We start from the raw sequence: 16,714 nt of genomic DNA, 5'->3' as shown, positions 1-16,714 counted from the left end.
AAACATGCCTAACATGAGAGGCAGGCTGACCTTTTTATAGAGACAGGGCTGGAGCAGACAGGAGGCTGCCTGCACAGAGCCAAGGTTAAAGGCAAAAGAGAGAAACAAGACACAATTTAACTGTCAAGGCAAGTTAAATCACTGTTTTACATTCTCACAATGTAGAGCCTGCCTTATTAACATAATGTAGTGACGTACCTTGAACTTGACCTTGAAAGCCCTGTGGATGGTTGAATGTGCAGAATATGCCCTTGACTCCAAGCACAATTAGAGATTTTCATCTCTGAACCATTTAGTCTATTATGTGAGACGGAAGTTGATGAAAAAGGCCTTTGGGCTGGCAGACAGTTCCCCATGGAGGAGTGCTAAATGGAATTTCATCAGGCTTTTGGTGTGACCCAATTACATGTCTAAAATACTGTGAGATAAGCCTGCAGTTTCATTTATATTCAGTGATAAAGCACACAAAAGACAGGAACTATTGGTAGTTTTGTATTTCACAATCATCTTTATTGTACTGCAGTCCAATGTTGTTTTTTTAATGTGAAATACTTAAAGCATCCATGAGTTCATATTCACTCATTCATTCATGTACTAACTAATTCTCCCTTGGAGATCACGCAAAGTCTGAAGATGCAACACTGAATAGGGGCTCCTTTGTACCTCACATCCAGTGAATCCGGCTGCTTAAGTTATGACCCAATGCTGCTCAGTTGCATGTTTCATGCCCAACACAAGTGTTCCAGTGTGAGTGTTTGTTTTTCATCAGTCTCAGGGGAGTCTAGCAAGTGTATAGTACTACCTAGCCCTATAACAACATTTTTATCATATTTGATGCATGACTTAAGATGACCTCCATGTTATTCACATTAACAATAGTTTCCTAAAAAATCTGTTGTATACAATCTGATACGCATCATCTGCCTCCTGGTGGACTGTCACTGCACTGCAGGCAGTAGAGGTCCTTTTGATACAAAAACAGACTTCATTCATGTGGATTTCATTTAGTTGATAGAAGCAACTCATAATTACCCAGTCTTTTGTAACTTATTATATTGCAAAATCAGGTTAATAAATGTATGTATCAAATGTGATACTACAGGTATTTAATTGGGTCTCACTGGAAGGCTGAGACTCTAATGAACACGACCTATTGTGACCTCTGGGATAATCAAAATCTAATTAAACTTTACAGCCACAAGTTAGAGACCTTGGGCATTCAGAGGATGGATGGCTTTCCTAATAATGTCTTCTGTTGTAGCTAAAAACTCCATCTTTGCCTGAATAAGGACATCATTTTTTTAATTAAAACTTGTTTAAGTGTCCCAAATGCAGAGAAAAATGTAATATTTGTCTCTAAAAAGACAGTTTTGTGACCAATTACTTTCAATAAATGCCTGACGTATCAAATATGACACAAAATGATTTTCATACAGGCCTACGCAAAAAGAAAATTCTATTTTTTTTTTAACAATTTGTTAAAAAGGCCCAGAAAACTTTTTTTTAAATGTTGTGTTGTGATTGTACTTCATTCAGCTAAATAACTTGACAACCACGAGCAGATAAAACTTTGAGCACATAAACTAACTGTAAAGACATAGCTACATAGTGCTAGTAGTGGTCAAAAACTCCACACATCCTGCGACTTTTGTCACCTCTAACTTTGTCTGTGCTCACTCATTTTAATTATCGGATGATAAGATAACATTAAAGAAAAATAAAATATGGGCAAACTGGAAATGACTGTTAAAATGTTAACTGTGGTATCTACTGTAAGAGCCATGAACAAACATTCATTTTGTTGTGTGATGACAAAAAAAATGCATAGAGAGAACACCTAAATGATGAATCAGCCGTATTGATGGTGATTATAAAAAACAAGAAGAGACTGATTAGAGGTTTCACAGCTCCGATATAGCAGACTGTCTGTCTCAGTCCTTTACAGTAGATGGCTGTGATGCAGTTTTATCATTTGCCAAACTCAAAAGAGCATGAAGAGAAAGAGATGTATAAGCGGAAAAACTCTTTATCTACTTCGCTCTGTCTCAGGCACTTCCCTCTGTTTCTCCTTCTGTGAGCCTGTCCAGACACAAAAGGTTTAGTAGTATCAAAATAGTAAAATATTCATTGCAAATGTATTGCTAACAAATAAATATGTAGACTGACAGTGAACTTCATGCTTTAAACATTAACTGCTCCAGCAGAAATAAAGCTGCAGCATAGAAAGAGCAGAGAAAGCTACAGAGGAAGCCGAAATGTGATGCAGCCGTATCCAGTGGACAGTGGACATTACTTGTCACTCTTCTTCACTCTGTGGTAATGCTCAACTGTTTCAGACACTTCACCCCTTTGTCATACTGCATGTTAAACAAAACCCTATTTAATCACCACGTATGTCAGTGTCTGCTGAGGTCCACAGTGACCCCCTCGCACCACCCTCAATGGTTTTCCTGGTAAACCAAAAAAAACAGTCACACACCGCATGGAATAAGACATCTGTTTTACCCAGCTGCCTCAAGGCGGGCATCATGCGCCATTTTCCCATCAAACAAATGTTCATTTGTCCAAGGAATGAAGGTAAAGGGAACCTTGGGGCTGATACAGAACTCAGCAGTGTGCTCAATGGCTCTTTTGTGGTTCATTTTAAGCATAGGCACTTTATAACATGCAAATGACAATCATTTCAGATTATATAAATGCTCTCTGTACAGACACATAATAGATTCAATCAACAGTGACAAGAACACCTCAGCTTGTTCAGAACTAATGGCTGAGACAGGCGAAGCAAACAAGGCCCATTTATGAACGGAAGCAATGGTGTCTGGGTGTAATAGTTCATTCTGCCATGAGTCATGACATATAACATGTGTGCATGTATGTGTGTGCTTTTTGCTCAGCAACAGGAGAAGACATGCTTTCACAGTAACAAACAATCAAGCATGACTGCTATTGCAAAGGCTGATGCTACAGACTGTGTGATCATCACCGCTCATCAGATACACTCTGACGCTCAGTCTCACAAGTCAATAGTCTTATAAGAAAGTCATTATTCTTTATAAAACATACAAAATCTGTCTGTGTAGCTTTCCATGGCAGCAATAGACAAAGGCCTCCATACATGTTTTTGAGCTTTTGTGATTTAAAGGGACACTCCAGTGATTTGGTGTTGTGCTTCAATGAACAGCAACAGAGACTTTTAATCCCTAATATGGGTCAAGCTCCAAAAAACATCCTCTCTGGTAAACACTCATGTTTCCTTTATTCTTTCTATTGAAAAATTGTAGTCTCCAAGCCCAGCTTGACATAACCCTGATGACTCTTTAGATTTATCCCCTTGTTGAGGCAAATTAGTTTTGTGATATTTGACCATATATTTGACTTGACTTCTACCAGACTTGACAAACTCCTTCCAAGAGACAGGAGACATTACAGAGAGCTAGAAAGAGACCACAACTGTCAGATTCTGTTCCAGAGGTGAGAAAAGGACAACAAGTGATATATAAAGCCACAGGCAGTATTCCAGGGTTCAAGCCCTTTTTTGGCCAACAGAAGGAAGCAGCTCAATTGCCAAAAGCAAAGCCTCAAGCAGAAGCAAGCAGTTTTCAGGCTTTGCAAAGCTGAGTGAAGGCACTTCAGCTTGTTAAGTTTGCCTAGAGGAGTGAGACCAATCACTTGTTTCATCATTACAGTGGGTGTAGCATTTCAACAATTGGACTTAGTGCAGCATGTCTCTACTGTGTCTAATCTGGAATACTTGATAAAAATTTGAGTTATGGCCTGTTTTCTTATGAGCCCCTCCCTTTGCAAGACTTTTTGACAGATGGCCACCATTATTTTGATGCATCTTACTCAATTTTAGTAGGATTGTGATCTCAGTCCCACAAGGCCATATACCAAATTTGGTGTTTATAGAATTAAATCCCAAACAGTCTATGCATATGATTTTTTCACATTATGAAAATTAGCAAGAATCCATCATGTTGGCCTTAATTGTCAGTGTGGTCTTTTGTAAACCGCATTGAGTTGTTGATGTGTTTTAAATCTCAAGTCAATAACTGTCATGGTGTGAACACATACTGAAGATGTCTGTCAAAAGTTATGATTATTAGATAAAGTATGAATTAATAATAATACTTTTTAAAATTATTTGAGTTTATGGCCAATTAACTTAAACCCACCCTTTGTTTTTTTGTTATTTTTTAAGATGGGGGACATGTTTTTTTCCAATCTTGCTCATTTACAGTTGAAATTTGTATCTCAGTCTCACAAGTTTGTGTTCTAAATTTGGTATTGATTGACTCAAAATTTAGAAAATTCTATTTCTTTGTATTTGTTTTTTTACATCATGCATGTCAGCAAAAAATCAGTCATGGTGGACTTTTATGACCCAGAGGCATTTTTGTACAGCACATTGAGTGTGCCAAATTTCAAGTAAATCCCATTTTGGGGAGGTATTTACCGTGCCACCATATGGCAAAGTGGGTCATATTTCTGGGGAAGCCATCACACATAATTTTCAATTTTAACTGAGGCAGCTGATCAACCCTTATAACAGTGGTTTGAACCCTTTTAAATTAACCAGTGCAAACTTTTTAGCAGCCTTCAACATATAAAATTTAAGCCCTCCATCATCATTATGAGATAAACATCACCAGCTCGACGGAAGATGTTAGAAAATGGAAACACCCCAAAAAAAAATTAAACTCTTACCTCATCAGTGATTTCACTGATTTACTGACTAGGTCTCCCTACACACTCATTTTGAAATGTAAAATCAGTAGAGTGTCCCTTTAAACTTAGCATTTCTTATTCAAACGTTCAGACAAGTTAATCATTGTTTAAGTAATTGTGATTGTTGCCTCTGTTTCTCGTAAAATGTGTAATACCCTAAAGGCTCAGTGGAAACATAGAATAACCCTGACCTGGTCGACCTCAACATAGCATATGCTCATTTCCTAATTATATATTGTGAACATATAATCTTAATCAAAACTGGTGTGTATTCACTTATAGGATGATTCTGGGCTTATTTTCATAGTTTTGGCCACCATTTCTACTAGAGAAGTGTTGGACATTGTTGTGGGACAAGAAACAAGACTGACATGGTTTTAGACAAGCTAAGTGTTCAGCCAGATTATCGAAACCACTAAGGTCCACATGGTACTGTAAACTGAAACTGAAACAAGAAGTATGTTTATAACCTGCCATAAACTTCAACATACTGACAGTTTTATTGTTATTATTATTATTATTATTACAACAATATCAGACTACACAGATTAGGATTTTTTTTCTTAAATAAATTGTCCATGGTGGGTTGTCTCCATATGGACCACTGATATTTTTTGCTCATTTTTTCCAATTATTACAAGCTGTAAAAGCTTCTTCTACTTCTTTATGTTTGGGGCTGTAACAACGAATCGACAAAATCGATTATAATTGATTATTAAATGTGTTGGCAATGAATGAAAGTATCGATCCGTGGTGTCACTCGATCATTAGTCACTGTTTCTCTAGCAGCGCTCGTCAGGAGCGTCTCCGCTGTGTGACAGCTGCAGCACGTCTAGAGAAACAGTGGCTCGCCATTGTTTTTGTTTGACTCTATACCACTTTTTACTGCAGCTTAAAGTCTCTCTCTGTCACAGAGATGAGGAAATACAAAGACGGCTGTTTTACTCCTACTTCCTTACTTCCCTTTCAAAACAAAAGCCCTCTGACAGCCTCTCTGTGGACAGAATCTCATCAGTTGCCGATACAAGGCATTTTATTTTGAAACATTTACACGACCGTGTTGTCGGCTGAGCAGGAACTTGCACAACTTCATACATGAGTCGAATTTGTGCTTATAAACATGGAAATACATTGCAACAAGGCTGCATGTGTGAACACCACAAGTATGAAACACAGTGCAGTTCGGCGAGGCTGAAGTCAAACTGAACATACGTTTTTTGTTGAAGAAAGGTAACGGTATGTTGTAAAAGCTGTCAACATTTAGTTTCTAAATTGTTTCATATTTGATTGATATAGTTATTTATAATTTAATATTATTTTGAAAGCTCAGGGATGTTCAAGCAACCACATGTTTATGCACTTTTTGCACTGTTGTTAATTATAATCGGTTTTTGAGCAAGGTGATGGGAGAAAAAATGCTTATTTTATTATTATTTTTATTTTTTTGAAATCCGATTCATCAATTAATCAAAAAAATAATCAACTGATTAATCGATTATCAAAATAATCATTAGTTGCACCCCTAATGTTGATCTTCTTTTCTAATTCATCATTCTAGTCTGTACATCTAGTACAGATGTAAAGGGAAAAGTGCAGTCAGTCAAGGACGGCATCCACTTGCCATTACTGATTGCATCTATAAGTCCAAAAGGAATGTTAGGCAGCCCCTGGGCTCCAGAAGACATCTCTAGGTAGATACAAAAAGCCAAGTGTATGTGCTTTACTCTGTCGCTGTAATAGTGTTTCTCCATCACCAGCTCTGTCGGCAGACAGAATACCAGCAGCTCCACACTTTCTTTCTCCTCCCAGGCACTCCATGCATGGATGGAGCAATCTTTACATTTCTTCTTCCCATGCACATCTTAGCAGATGTGCAGATTTCATGCTTATGCCTGCTTTGCTTGTATTCCTCTACTCTAAATAAAATGTTCTATGGAGTACCAAAGTGGATTTCTCGACCATTACCACAGCAGAATGCTCTGTGGTGCTATATAGAACCCCTTCAGTATATAGAGACTTAAAAACTGTTTCAGTAAGTATCAGGAAAAAAATATTCTAGGTTTGTACCATAAAAGAACCATTTTAGAATGTGTATTTAGATTATCCAAAGAAAAATAATTAATATTCATTTTTATCTACAGGTTTTTTTGTTTGTTGCTTGCTTGTCTTTTTAAACTTGAAAAGCATTGTGGAGCCATTAAAGAAGCACTGCCTCATTACAAAACCTGTGATGCACCCTCCTTTTTCTGGGTAGAGACTTTGCTGGTTTGTTATGGAGGAACACAGAGCGGTTTGCCCATGTATGTTTAAGTGTGTCAGTCATCCAGGAGCTGTTCCTCCCATGTAGAGGTGGGGATCGCACTGTAGGGGTCCATGATGACCTTGGCGCAGCGGATGATCATGGCCACCAGCAGCAGGCAGAGGAATGCGATGTAGGCCAGAGTCAAGCCCTGGTCCACGTCCACAAAGGCTGGCTCTGCAGTGCCCTCCACCTCCATGACTGCTGTTGTCTGCTGCTGCTGTCCTCAGACACGTCCACACACCCTGCTACCATCCTGAAGACCTGACTGAAGATACACAGAGAGAGTAAGAAGATGTCGTCATACAGACGACAGAGGGATGTGAAAGTATAAAGACTAAAGCTGTGACATCATCTCAGAAGCCTTCACAAAATGTCCAGCATGCCTGGAACCACAGTCAGGTGACAGCTATTTGTGTTTCTCTGTGAATCTGGTCATTTCCCACAAATGTGGCTGAAGTGCTTCTAACCAGAGTATGTTGGAGGAGTGGAGCAGCAGCCCTCTGTGATCCTCAATCCCTAAGATATGAAAATATGACCTGATTCTTTGTATACACATTTTTTAGTTATTAGTCTGAAGGTATGAGGAGATATAGTGGCAATATGAATGCAAACAAAGTACTGGGTTATGTGTGACCATTCAGCACAGGGTGTTTGGTTTGTTTCACCTGATGAACCAAATCATTAGTATTATAAGTGAATTCCAGTGTGATTGCAGCCAGTGTACTGTAACATAAATTCAAGAGAGGAGCCAGAAAGCGTTGACAGTGTGTCAGTTGTTGGCTGATTTCCAAAGGTAGGAATAAGTCACACATGTGCAAGTCTCAAGCAAGTCCCAAGTTACCACAGTGAGAATCAAGCAAGTCAAGCCCTGCAATAAGTCAAGCAAGACAGACAATCACATGAAATTCTGATGATCTGCTCAAACATTGGCTAGAAAGCTAACTGATGAGCCAGTAAGCCAATATTTTAGCCCAAAAGACAAAGTCATGTACCTTCCTTTGAAGGTTTTGCAGTCTTGCATGAAGCTGGATATTGTGGTGGTAGCATTATGGTGTAGCACCTGGCACCTTGTTACAGCCACTTGGGCAAACGTGACTCTTCAAGTCATCGGAAGATGAAAAAGGTTCTATACAAGTGCAAGTCCAATTTACCAATTTGAGTTACAAGTTACAGCAAGAAGAGAGGAAAAAGAGTGTACAGGTCCAGGTGAAAAAACAAATCAGGTCCTACTACTCCAGCCCTGAGAAGGTACAAGGTACAAGGTAGATTTATTCAGTCATTTTTCGTAAATGTAGTTTGGGAAAAAAGGAAACAAAAATTAGTCCTTAAATCCTGCTACATCTTTTGGCATTGAAGGAGTTTATGAGTCTCACAGCCTGGGGAAAGAAGCTGCTCCCTAGTAAATTACTCATTTTTAGGTAAGTTAGTCTATGTAGTAACTTTTTAATAATAGTTGTATTTGACACTCAGAATTTCCTTCTCCTTTAAGGAACTCAATATTCAGAGCATTATTACAGCAAACTGCAATTTACTATCTAATAAGGGAGTAATTGCATCCTGAGCAGAGAATTAAGTCATGCTGCCTCTGTGTGTGTTGTTATCTGAGCAAGAGCAAGTTGTTTTTTGTGGCAAACTGCTCTAGCCACAGATGCATGCCAGTGAGTTTGACAGGACCCCAGTAGGCTTTACACTGCACAACAAGCTGTGTCAAGAAATGGTGTCAGCATGTCACTCTTCCTAAGACTACACATTTTTACATTCTCATTCAACATACGATGTAGCATCTTAGGCAGTTAGCTTTACGCATATTTTTGAACTTTGAACAGAGCTATCTGTTTCCTCCTGCTTCCACTCTTTATGCTAAGCTAGTCTAATTACATCCTGACTCTAACTCCATCCTATGGCGCAGTGTGCGCAGTGACAGCAGATGCTGTACACACTGATGTCAGAGACTATGGTGATTTACCATCCAGGGATCGTGCAGTGTTTTTCCCTGCTAATGCTTCATTTTGGTAATGATTGTGACACTGATCAATAGAACATTCTTTCATCTTAATGATGACCCAATGTTTTATTGTCCAGGGGACACACCATATGTTGTGAAAAGTTTTTCAATGCTGGTTGCCACTTTCCAGCTGTAAATATCATATATATCGCGCAAAATGACTTAAATCCTGTTTTCTTCATAGTCTCAGTGAGTGAAAGGAAACCATAAAAGCTCTTCTTAGAAAGAAAGCCAATTTATTACTAAAACACACTTTACCCTCACAGCAAGACTGGATTGCTGTACTCTCTGATTCTAATGTACTTCATGCTTTTTCTATCACTTTTTATTGAGTCAGCTTCAGTTTAAATAGGAGCTTTTGTGAATGAAAGTTGCTATGTGAGGCTATTGAGAACAGTCAAGATTTTAACATGCGACAAACACACCGCTATTTCATTCTGTTTTATAAGAGAGGAATAGGCACACTATTGTATGTAAAATATTTGTTTTTTTTACCTACTTACTGAGCTTCAGTTCAAGTAGGAATTTTTGTTGTAATCAAAGGCATTGTTTGAGGCCATTGAGAAGGGTTAAGACTCTTAATGTAACAAATTCTTTAAAAAATGTCTTTCATGTAATGTTAAATGGGTACAGACACACACTTCACAAAGCCACAGAAATCACATGAACGGAAGGCGGGGTACACCCTGGACAGGTCGCCAGACTATCGCAGGGCCGACACATACAGACAGACAACATTATACGCTCACAGTCCTAAGGACAATTTAGAGTCACCAATCAACCTGACCTGCATGTCTTTGGACTGTGGGAGGAAGCCGGAGACCCCGGAGAGAACAAACAAATGCACACATGGGGAGAATATGCAAACTCCACACAGAAGGGCCCCCAGCCACAGACCAAACCCTGTTCCAACCCAGGTTTGAACCAGGAACCCTCTTGCTGTGAGGCAACAGTGCTAACCACGACGCCACCATGCCACCTGAAACTATCACATTCAGATGGTAAATGAACATATGACTCCCTCATGAGAGTCCAGGGTTTGGTTGGATACAGCCATCAACCCTCCCATACACTCTATAGAAACTGTCATGCTCCTTATATTACGTTGTTACTGACAGCATTTCAACCTGACACCGTCTAGCAGTGTATTGTTTGCATGCAACAGGTTCCATCAAGCCATGGGCTCAACTGATGCCATCCAGTGGCGTTTCAAGCAGATTCGCAAGGTGGCTTTTGCCTTTGGAATGTAATGCCAAAAACAGTGTCAAAGTGGCAGTATTTGATGACTTTGGAGAACAGGCTGCTCTGAAACACTACATGAATTATTCCTTCCTTTCTTCCTTATTTAATTGATTCAAGACAGAGAGGCTTTAAAGATAACAATGTAGTCTATTTCAAATCAATAGCATTTTATGCTGGCATACTGTATAAACAGCCCAAAGCCTTGGCTTGGTAGGATGAAAAGGATTCTTTATCAAATTAGAAAACTAGATACACTTGAAGTAAAAGCTTTCAGTACAAACTAGCAAACAAAGGCCATGCCAACCTTTGCTTCACAAAATAAAACACCCTAAAATGATGGTGATGCAGTTAAATACATATTATGAATATTGTCATCTCTCTAACCCTTTGGCTGATGAAACAGCAGCAGAGTCTCTGTGGACAGAAAGACAACAGCAGATGCTCTCTGCGAGAAGCTGATCTAATGGCATAAAACACCATCAATATTCAGAGTGCATGCAAGTGTGGAAAAGCTGAAGAATTTAAGTCATGTTCTTTCATGGTGATTTCTCTAAACCAGAGAGCTCCATAAATCCATCCTCTGCTGTACAGAGATAAGCTGCATTATCCCGAGAAAAGAACTGAGGGGAGGAGAGGAGGACGCAGGGCAGAGGTAGTTTCACCTTCAATGTTTTCCCCCCTGCCTTTTCCCGACTTACAATGAATAAATGCAGCAATGACTGGAGCATGGCAGAAATGCACCTGAGAGGCTGTCTGGAGAGAGCAGCTGCACAGGATAATGTGTATTCTCCTGTCAACTGGAAATGCAAAAGGTGTGTGACACATGCACAGCTTATCATACAACCTATGTATTTTAGGCATACTGAGGCCTTCAGCATGGTCTGTTTTATAGTCTGTTTGCTGTCCTCGTAGAGGAAGTGATATTTGCATCATGACACGCTGTGGACATCCCTGTTCCCTGAACTGAATCCACATTTTCCTCACTTGTGTCTTTTTGTGCATCTTAGTCCCACTGAGGATGTGTAGAGATGTAAGGAAAAGGTGTGAGGAGAAAGGAATTGAGGGAGCACGGTTTTGTTTCCTCTGAACTGAAATCAGAAACAACACTGGTTCTTTATGGATCAGCTGTCAGTCAGTGCTGTTCTGTAGCAACTTTGGTTGGTTAGGAGTTTTTAATTGCACTGCCCAAATATTAATAAAGGCAGACAGCTCTGTTTGCTGTAAAGCACAACACACGCCAGTAACCTCCAGTGTCCACCGGCTGATCTGCTCCCACAGACAGGCTTCTCTGTCTCTGTTGTCAGCGCAGCCTTGCTAAAAAGCGGCTGCGACATCACCAGCACCTTTCTGAAAAGTTCAGAGATTTTCAACTCTAAGTGCCAGAGGCAGGCGAAGCGCCCTGAAAAAGATGCCGGGCACAGCATTCTTCATGAGTTGGCTACATGCAGCCACAGATGCCCGCTGAGAAAAAAATGCATGGCACCTAAGATATGAAAACATAGGTTGACACAGGCCCATAATGGTGATGTCACTATGATGCCATCAACTTTAATTTGTCAGACGTGACAAAGCTCCTCCACCACCACAGAAGTCATTAAACACTGTCCCCTGCATTTCCAAGCATCCTCCACAGCTGAACAATGACTGTTGCTATTGTTGTTGCTTTACCTCTGCCCCAGACACAAACAGGGGGGGACATGTTGCCTGCATGTCTTGTTTGACCTAAGGATTGAACTTTAAAATATGAAAATAAAGAAAAAAGACTGAAAATAAAGCAGAACCGCACTGAGGTACTAGTATAGCAACAAATTACATATCTCAGTCCTGACTCACTCTCTGACTCTCTCCATGTCTCTAACCTGACTGCTGAAGCCAAAACTGTAAAGTCTCATTTGTGACTATTACAAAATGCCACAAGAAGCCTATTACAAATGCTCCTAAAAGCCCTCTCTGTGCAGCACCTTCTCCCAAGAAAAGTGACAGCACTGGTCATTTGTTTTAAATGCCTGAAACATCAAATGTGTTCTTACCTAACAAGGACCTCTAGTGGTGATGTGTCTGAAGTAAAGGGGAAGTGGCCTGACATTGTAAAACTTCACAGGACTGAAGTTGGGGTGTTTGAATGTGATGATGAATTTTCTCTCTACCTTTACTTATTAGTTTCAGGGTACAAAGCTAATCTGACCCTTAAAGCTGCACTTGTCATAATGTTCATATGAACAGTGGCTGTAATGACAGTGTAAGGTGACAGGAGATGCTTGTGGTGATGAACCCACAGAGAATTATCATTAACACTGCAGTTCCCTTCAACTCTACACACGTTTTAGCTTCCCATGGCTCTTTGCTTTTTAATGAACAGCCCACAGTTTTAATCAGTGGTCCAGTGTCAGCGCTCTCATCAGGTTGCTTCCCAGCAGCAGCAGCAAGCAGCTCTGATAAAGCCACTGTTAACTACCTGCTCAGCTGCAAACAGCTGACAGCCACAGGCAGAGACTAGCTGGTGAAGGGGATAGTTCAAGAGGAAAGTTTTTTTTTGTTTTTTAGTGTGTTTGTTTTTTATAGTAATTGGTGGACACTGAACCAGAGCTAACAGGAGAATGAAACTGGAACTGGATGGACACAGACACCACTCCAAATAAATGATAATATTCAGTGGTGTAATGTCACAAAGTAATAATACTTCATCCTAGTACTGAAGTAGTTTGGGGGAATATCTGTACTTTATTTGCGTCTTTATTTTTCTGTCAACTTTATTTTTATTCCACTAAATTTCCTACATGGAAAAAAAAGCATCTTAGTTACTCACTACAACATATTGAGGGAATTCGGAAGGGAGGACAGGACTGATGGACGAGTGAAGGAACATGTTCTCATCCCAAGTAGTCACAAGTTGCCGCTTTGTTGGTGGACTTCTGTGTCCACTGAAGGCACATGGCAACCAATGGCAGGCGTCGATCAAAGCACATGCTCAGGATTAGATATGAAAGGCTGACGGATGGTTAGGTGTAGAAAAAAACCCATCACATTCAGACAGAAGTGAACACCGGACTCAGTATGTTGTTGGATCCATACACTGTCCCTCCATGTGCTGCTGTGGCAGGTGCAGTCCAGCCGTCTGTGGGCTAATAATAACACCGGCTCTGTCTGCCCATGTTCTCTGATGCCACGCGGCACCTATCATACAGCTGGAAAAATCACTGCAAAGGCGGCAGTATCTGACAACTCCAGAATGACAACGGGCTTTCAGGTTTTTGATCAGACAAAGAAAAGACACTTAAACATGGCGGCCTGGGCCCTGGGTACTTGTGATGGGCATTTTTAATGATTTACAGACATAACATATTGAGAAAAATTAGTAGCTGTAGGTCAGACTGAATGTAAAGCATTTGGTATTACGATTATAAAAACTAATCATTCTAATAGGAGAATATGGAGTAATGGATGTGTTTGTGTCCCAGTGGTGCTGAGTAATCAGGAGAAAGCTGCCTAAAGATACGACTCTGAAACAAGCCCCTCCTTCACTCCTCCAGCCAATCATGTCCATGACACAACCAAACTCAAGACACACCAGCTCAGAGCATGAAATGTATAGTTTCAGTTGGCAGTATGCTTATGATTCCACACTCCACTGCACAAATAGCAACCTCAAAACACATTATGATACACACTTGACAAAGACTCTTAGATTTCTGCAACAAAATCGTAAAACAGACACGAGAGAACACTAATGTCAGTAATCATCCAGCACAGCCTGTATCACAGCATGCACTAACAAATGGAGAAGTGTTTCCTATGCAGTGCAGAGAGAGAAAGAGAGCCAGCCAGCCAGCCACAACGAGCAGTCTGTGGGCTTCTTACCTGCTCTCCTCACATCCTGCTCGGTTGCTGAAGGTAGGACGGCTCCCGCTTTGCACGGAGGAACCGCTGAGTTGAGGGAGGGTGGCAAGTTAAGGGAAAGGCTGGATGGAGGGAGGGCAGGTGGAACGAAGGGGGCAGATGGATGGAGTGCTGGGGAAAGAGTCACTGGTGGCTGCTGCATCCTCTCTCTGCATACTGAGCCCCACAAGCAGAGTGCTGCACACTCCCTGCTCCTGCTCCTGCTCCTGCTCCACTCTCACTCTGTGTGTGTGCAGCTGCCTGTGTGTGTTCACAAGGAAGATGCAAGACGCAGCAAGTGTGTCTGTCATCATATCTGCATATCGGCCAACTGGGGCTGTGAGATCCTTTAGTGAAACCTGTCTGTGCTCTTGTTCTTTTGCATATAATTGAAAAAATAAATGTCTTCATGTAACAAAGAGGTATCCAAAATCCATACTTATCCTTCTTTGCTTATTTACCCATTCTTTTTTTTAGCTATATTCAGAATTTTTCTTGGTGTTCAAAATTATATGAAACAACCCAAATGTGTGTGTGTGTGTGTGTGTGTGTGTGTGTGTGTGTGTGTGTGTGTGTGTCTGTCTGTCTGTCTGTCTGTCTTCCTGTAAATCTGTGTGTGAGGAGGAGCAGGCTTGGAGGAGAGGCAGCAGGAAGGAGGAGCAGCAGGAGTGAGAAGGAGCAGATCTGAGGAGCAGTAGGCCTAAGGAGGAGCAGGAAGGAGGAAGTGCAGGCAGAAGAAGGAGCAGGTCTGTCCGGTCTAATACCCATCATGTCAAATTATATAGTGTGCCAGTGCCAGAAAAGAGTATGTACTAATACATAGTATGTCAGATGCAGTATGCCAAAAATACCGGGATGTTCTACTACATCCCATCAGATATTGTAGTATGCAGGCCGTCAGCTGTCTTCAAACAGAAGACAGCTGACTGACAGCTGACAGAAGCCACAGTTACCTGTGACAGCGCATTAAAGTGACAGATTACGAGGGGTTGAATTGTGATATAATTGTATTGTACATGTTAAGTAAACAGAATAATCAGAGCTTACCAACAAAGAATAAAAAGGAACAAAAGAACATTAGATAAATGCATCTAGGCTAATTTTAGTAGGTTTCACAAAGTGTGCAGTTATAACTGAACGCTTAAACTACATACATTGCCAAGTAATAACAGCATCTCCATCTCTGACAAGCTCCACCAATGGTGTTTTCTTTCTCCACGGTAACAGATATATGAGCAAGAGGGTAGTGTTATGAAGAGGTAGTCTGTCACGTTTGTGTGCGGACTGCATGCAACAGTACATACTATGTATGTTCCTACCTCCCTCCGTGACCCGGAAATAGTTTCCCCTCCGCCATCATGAAGGATCTTCAAATTGCACAAATGCACCTGGAGGAGGCCAGGATGGAGGAGAGAGGAAGCTTCTGAAGGAGCCCAGTGTGATGGTTTTGGTTTTTGGGATTTTGGGGTGGCTTATATTTTGGGTGGAATTCCTGGGATTGTGTTTTTTGTGTGCTTTGGCTGGTCTCCCTTTTTTGGCTGTGTTGCAGGGGCTGGGCGTGGCTTCCGGGTGCTGGAGCTCACGGCGCACTTCCTCACCTTCATCTCACTTATAATACATCCATGGCATCACATCAGTAATCAACCCCGGCATGAAGTCTGCTGCTTCACTGGACTCCGGTGCCAGATTGTTACTTCCTAAGACGTGGTTAGATCGGCCGCTTCACTTTTTGTAATTTGCATTGCAACTAGTGTTAGTACTTTTTCTTCGAAGAACTTCTTGTGCTTAAGGTTTTTTGTGTGTTGTTTCCAGTGCCTATTCCTGTGAGCTCCAGCGCTTCACGACCCAGCCTCTCGCCCCAGTGTGCCGCCACTCACTTTTCCCCCACCACTCTGGACTCCACCACCTTCCAGCCTCACCAGCCTTCTCCACCGGCTTCAGGGATTCCCCTTCCCAACATTCCCCATTATTATAGTTAATATATAGGGAATACAGATGGCACGGTTTCCGGTGATAACCGCAGTGACATTCCACGAGAGTTAGTAATGCCATTCAGATTTTAATTATCATGAAAACTGTGCGTGATCACGGTGCTTTAAAATCATGGTAAAAACTGACGACCGGGTCCCAAATAAACACCCGCCCAGCACCAAATGTGATCAAATCTCTGGAGGTTATTCACCACACTGGCGGGTAGCTAAATATTTATGCCAAAAAAGTTACATATTAAACTCTACTGAGAATCTCCGGTCAGTTTTCACAGGCGCATGGCATTGTTGCTCTGCGCCAAGCCCTCGAGCGCTACTCCCTCTGCGGTTCTGTTTACAGCACGAGACATCAGCTGATCTGTAAACTATCACCATCAGCCGGTCTGCTGGGAGCTAACGCTGCGTACATACTGATGAAGATCGTGAGATATTAAGACTGAGGCCCCATAGTTTGAACTATCACACCAAACTCTTTTTGGCTCGCTGCACTTCTTCCGTTCTTACCTTTCACAATAAAAGCATCACAGCTTGCCAGAGGGAACTCATTTATACACAGATTGTAAAGATGAG

General features: G+C 41.1%; 1 protein-coding gene across 2 annotated transcripts; it reads right to left on the bottom strand.

Moving 5' to 3' along the window:
• Nucleotides 1–520: 520 nt before the first annotated feature.
• On the bottom strand, nucleotides 521–15,613 carry ctxnd1 (cortexin domain containing 1). Of its 2 annotated transcripts, none has more exons than XM_088081236.1 (2): nucleotides 15,476–15,613; nucleotides 521–7,298 (listed from the first exon to the last, which is right to left on the bottom strand). In XM_088081236.1, the coding sequence occupies exon 2, from the start codon at nucleotides 7,227–7,229 to the stop codon at nucleotides 7,047–7,049; it is 183 nt and encodes a 60-aa protein (XP_087937362.1). In that variant the 5' UTR covers nucleotides 7,230–7,298; nucleotides 15,476–15,613; the 3' UTR covers nucleotides 521–7,046. The 2 variants fall into 2 exon arrangements, with proteins under 2 accessions (XP_087937362.1, XP_087937358.1); XM_088081232.1 differs by lacking the exon at nucleotides 15,476–15,613 and adding an exon at nucleotides 14,139–14,462.
• Nucleotides 15,614–16,714: the final 1,101 nt, after the last annotated feature.

Source organism: Plectropomus leopardus, chromosome 1 (genome assembly GCF_026936395.1).
Source record: "Plectropomus leopardus strain MGB_pleo_1.0 chromosome 1, ASM2693639v1, whole genome shotgun sequence".
In the NCBI taxonomy this organism is placed as follows: domain Eukaryota; kingdom Metazoa; phylum Chordata; class Actinopteri; order Perciformes; family Serranidae; genus Plectropomus; species Plectropomus leopardus.
The sequence above is the reverse complement of the archived record's forward strand: the minus strand, read 5'-3'. Positions and strand labels throughout refer to the sequence as shown.

Excerpts from the sequence above, each read along its gene's own strand:
- ctxnd1 (XM_088081236.1), bottom strand. The coding sequence starts at position 7,229 with ATGGAGGTGGAGGGCACTGCAGAGCCAGCCTTTGTGGACGTGGACCAG.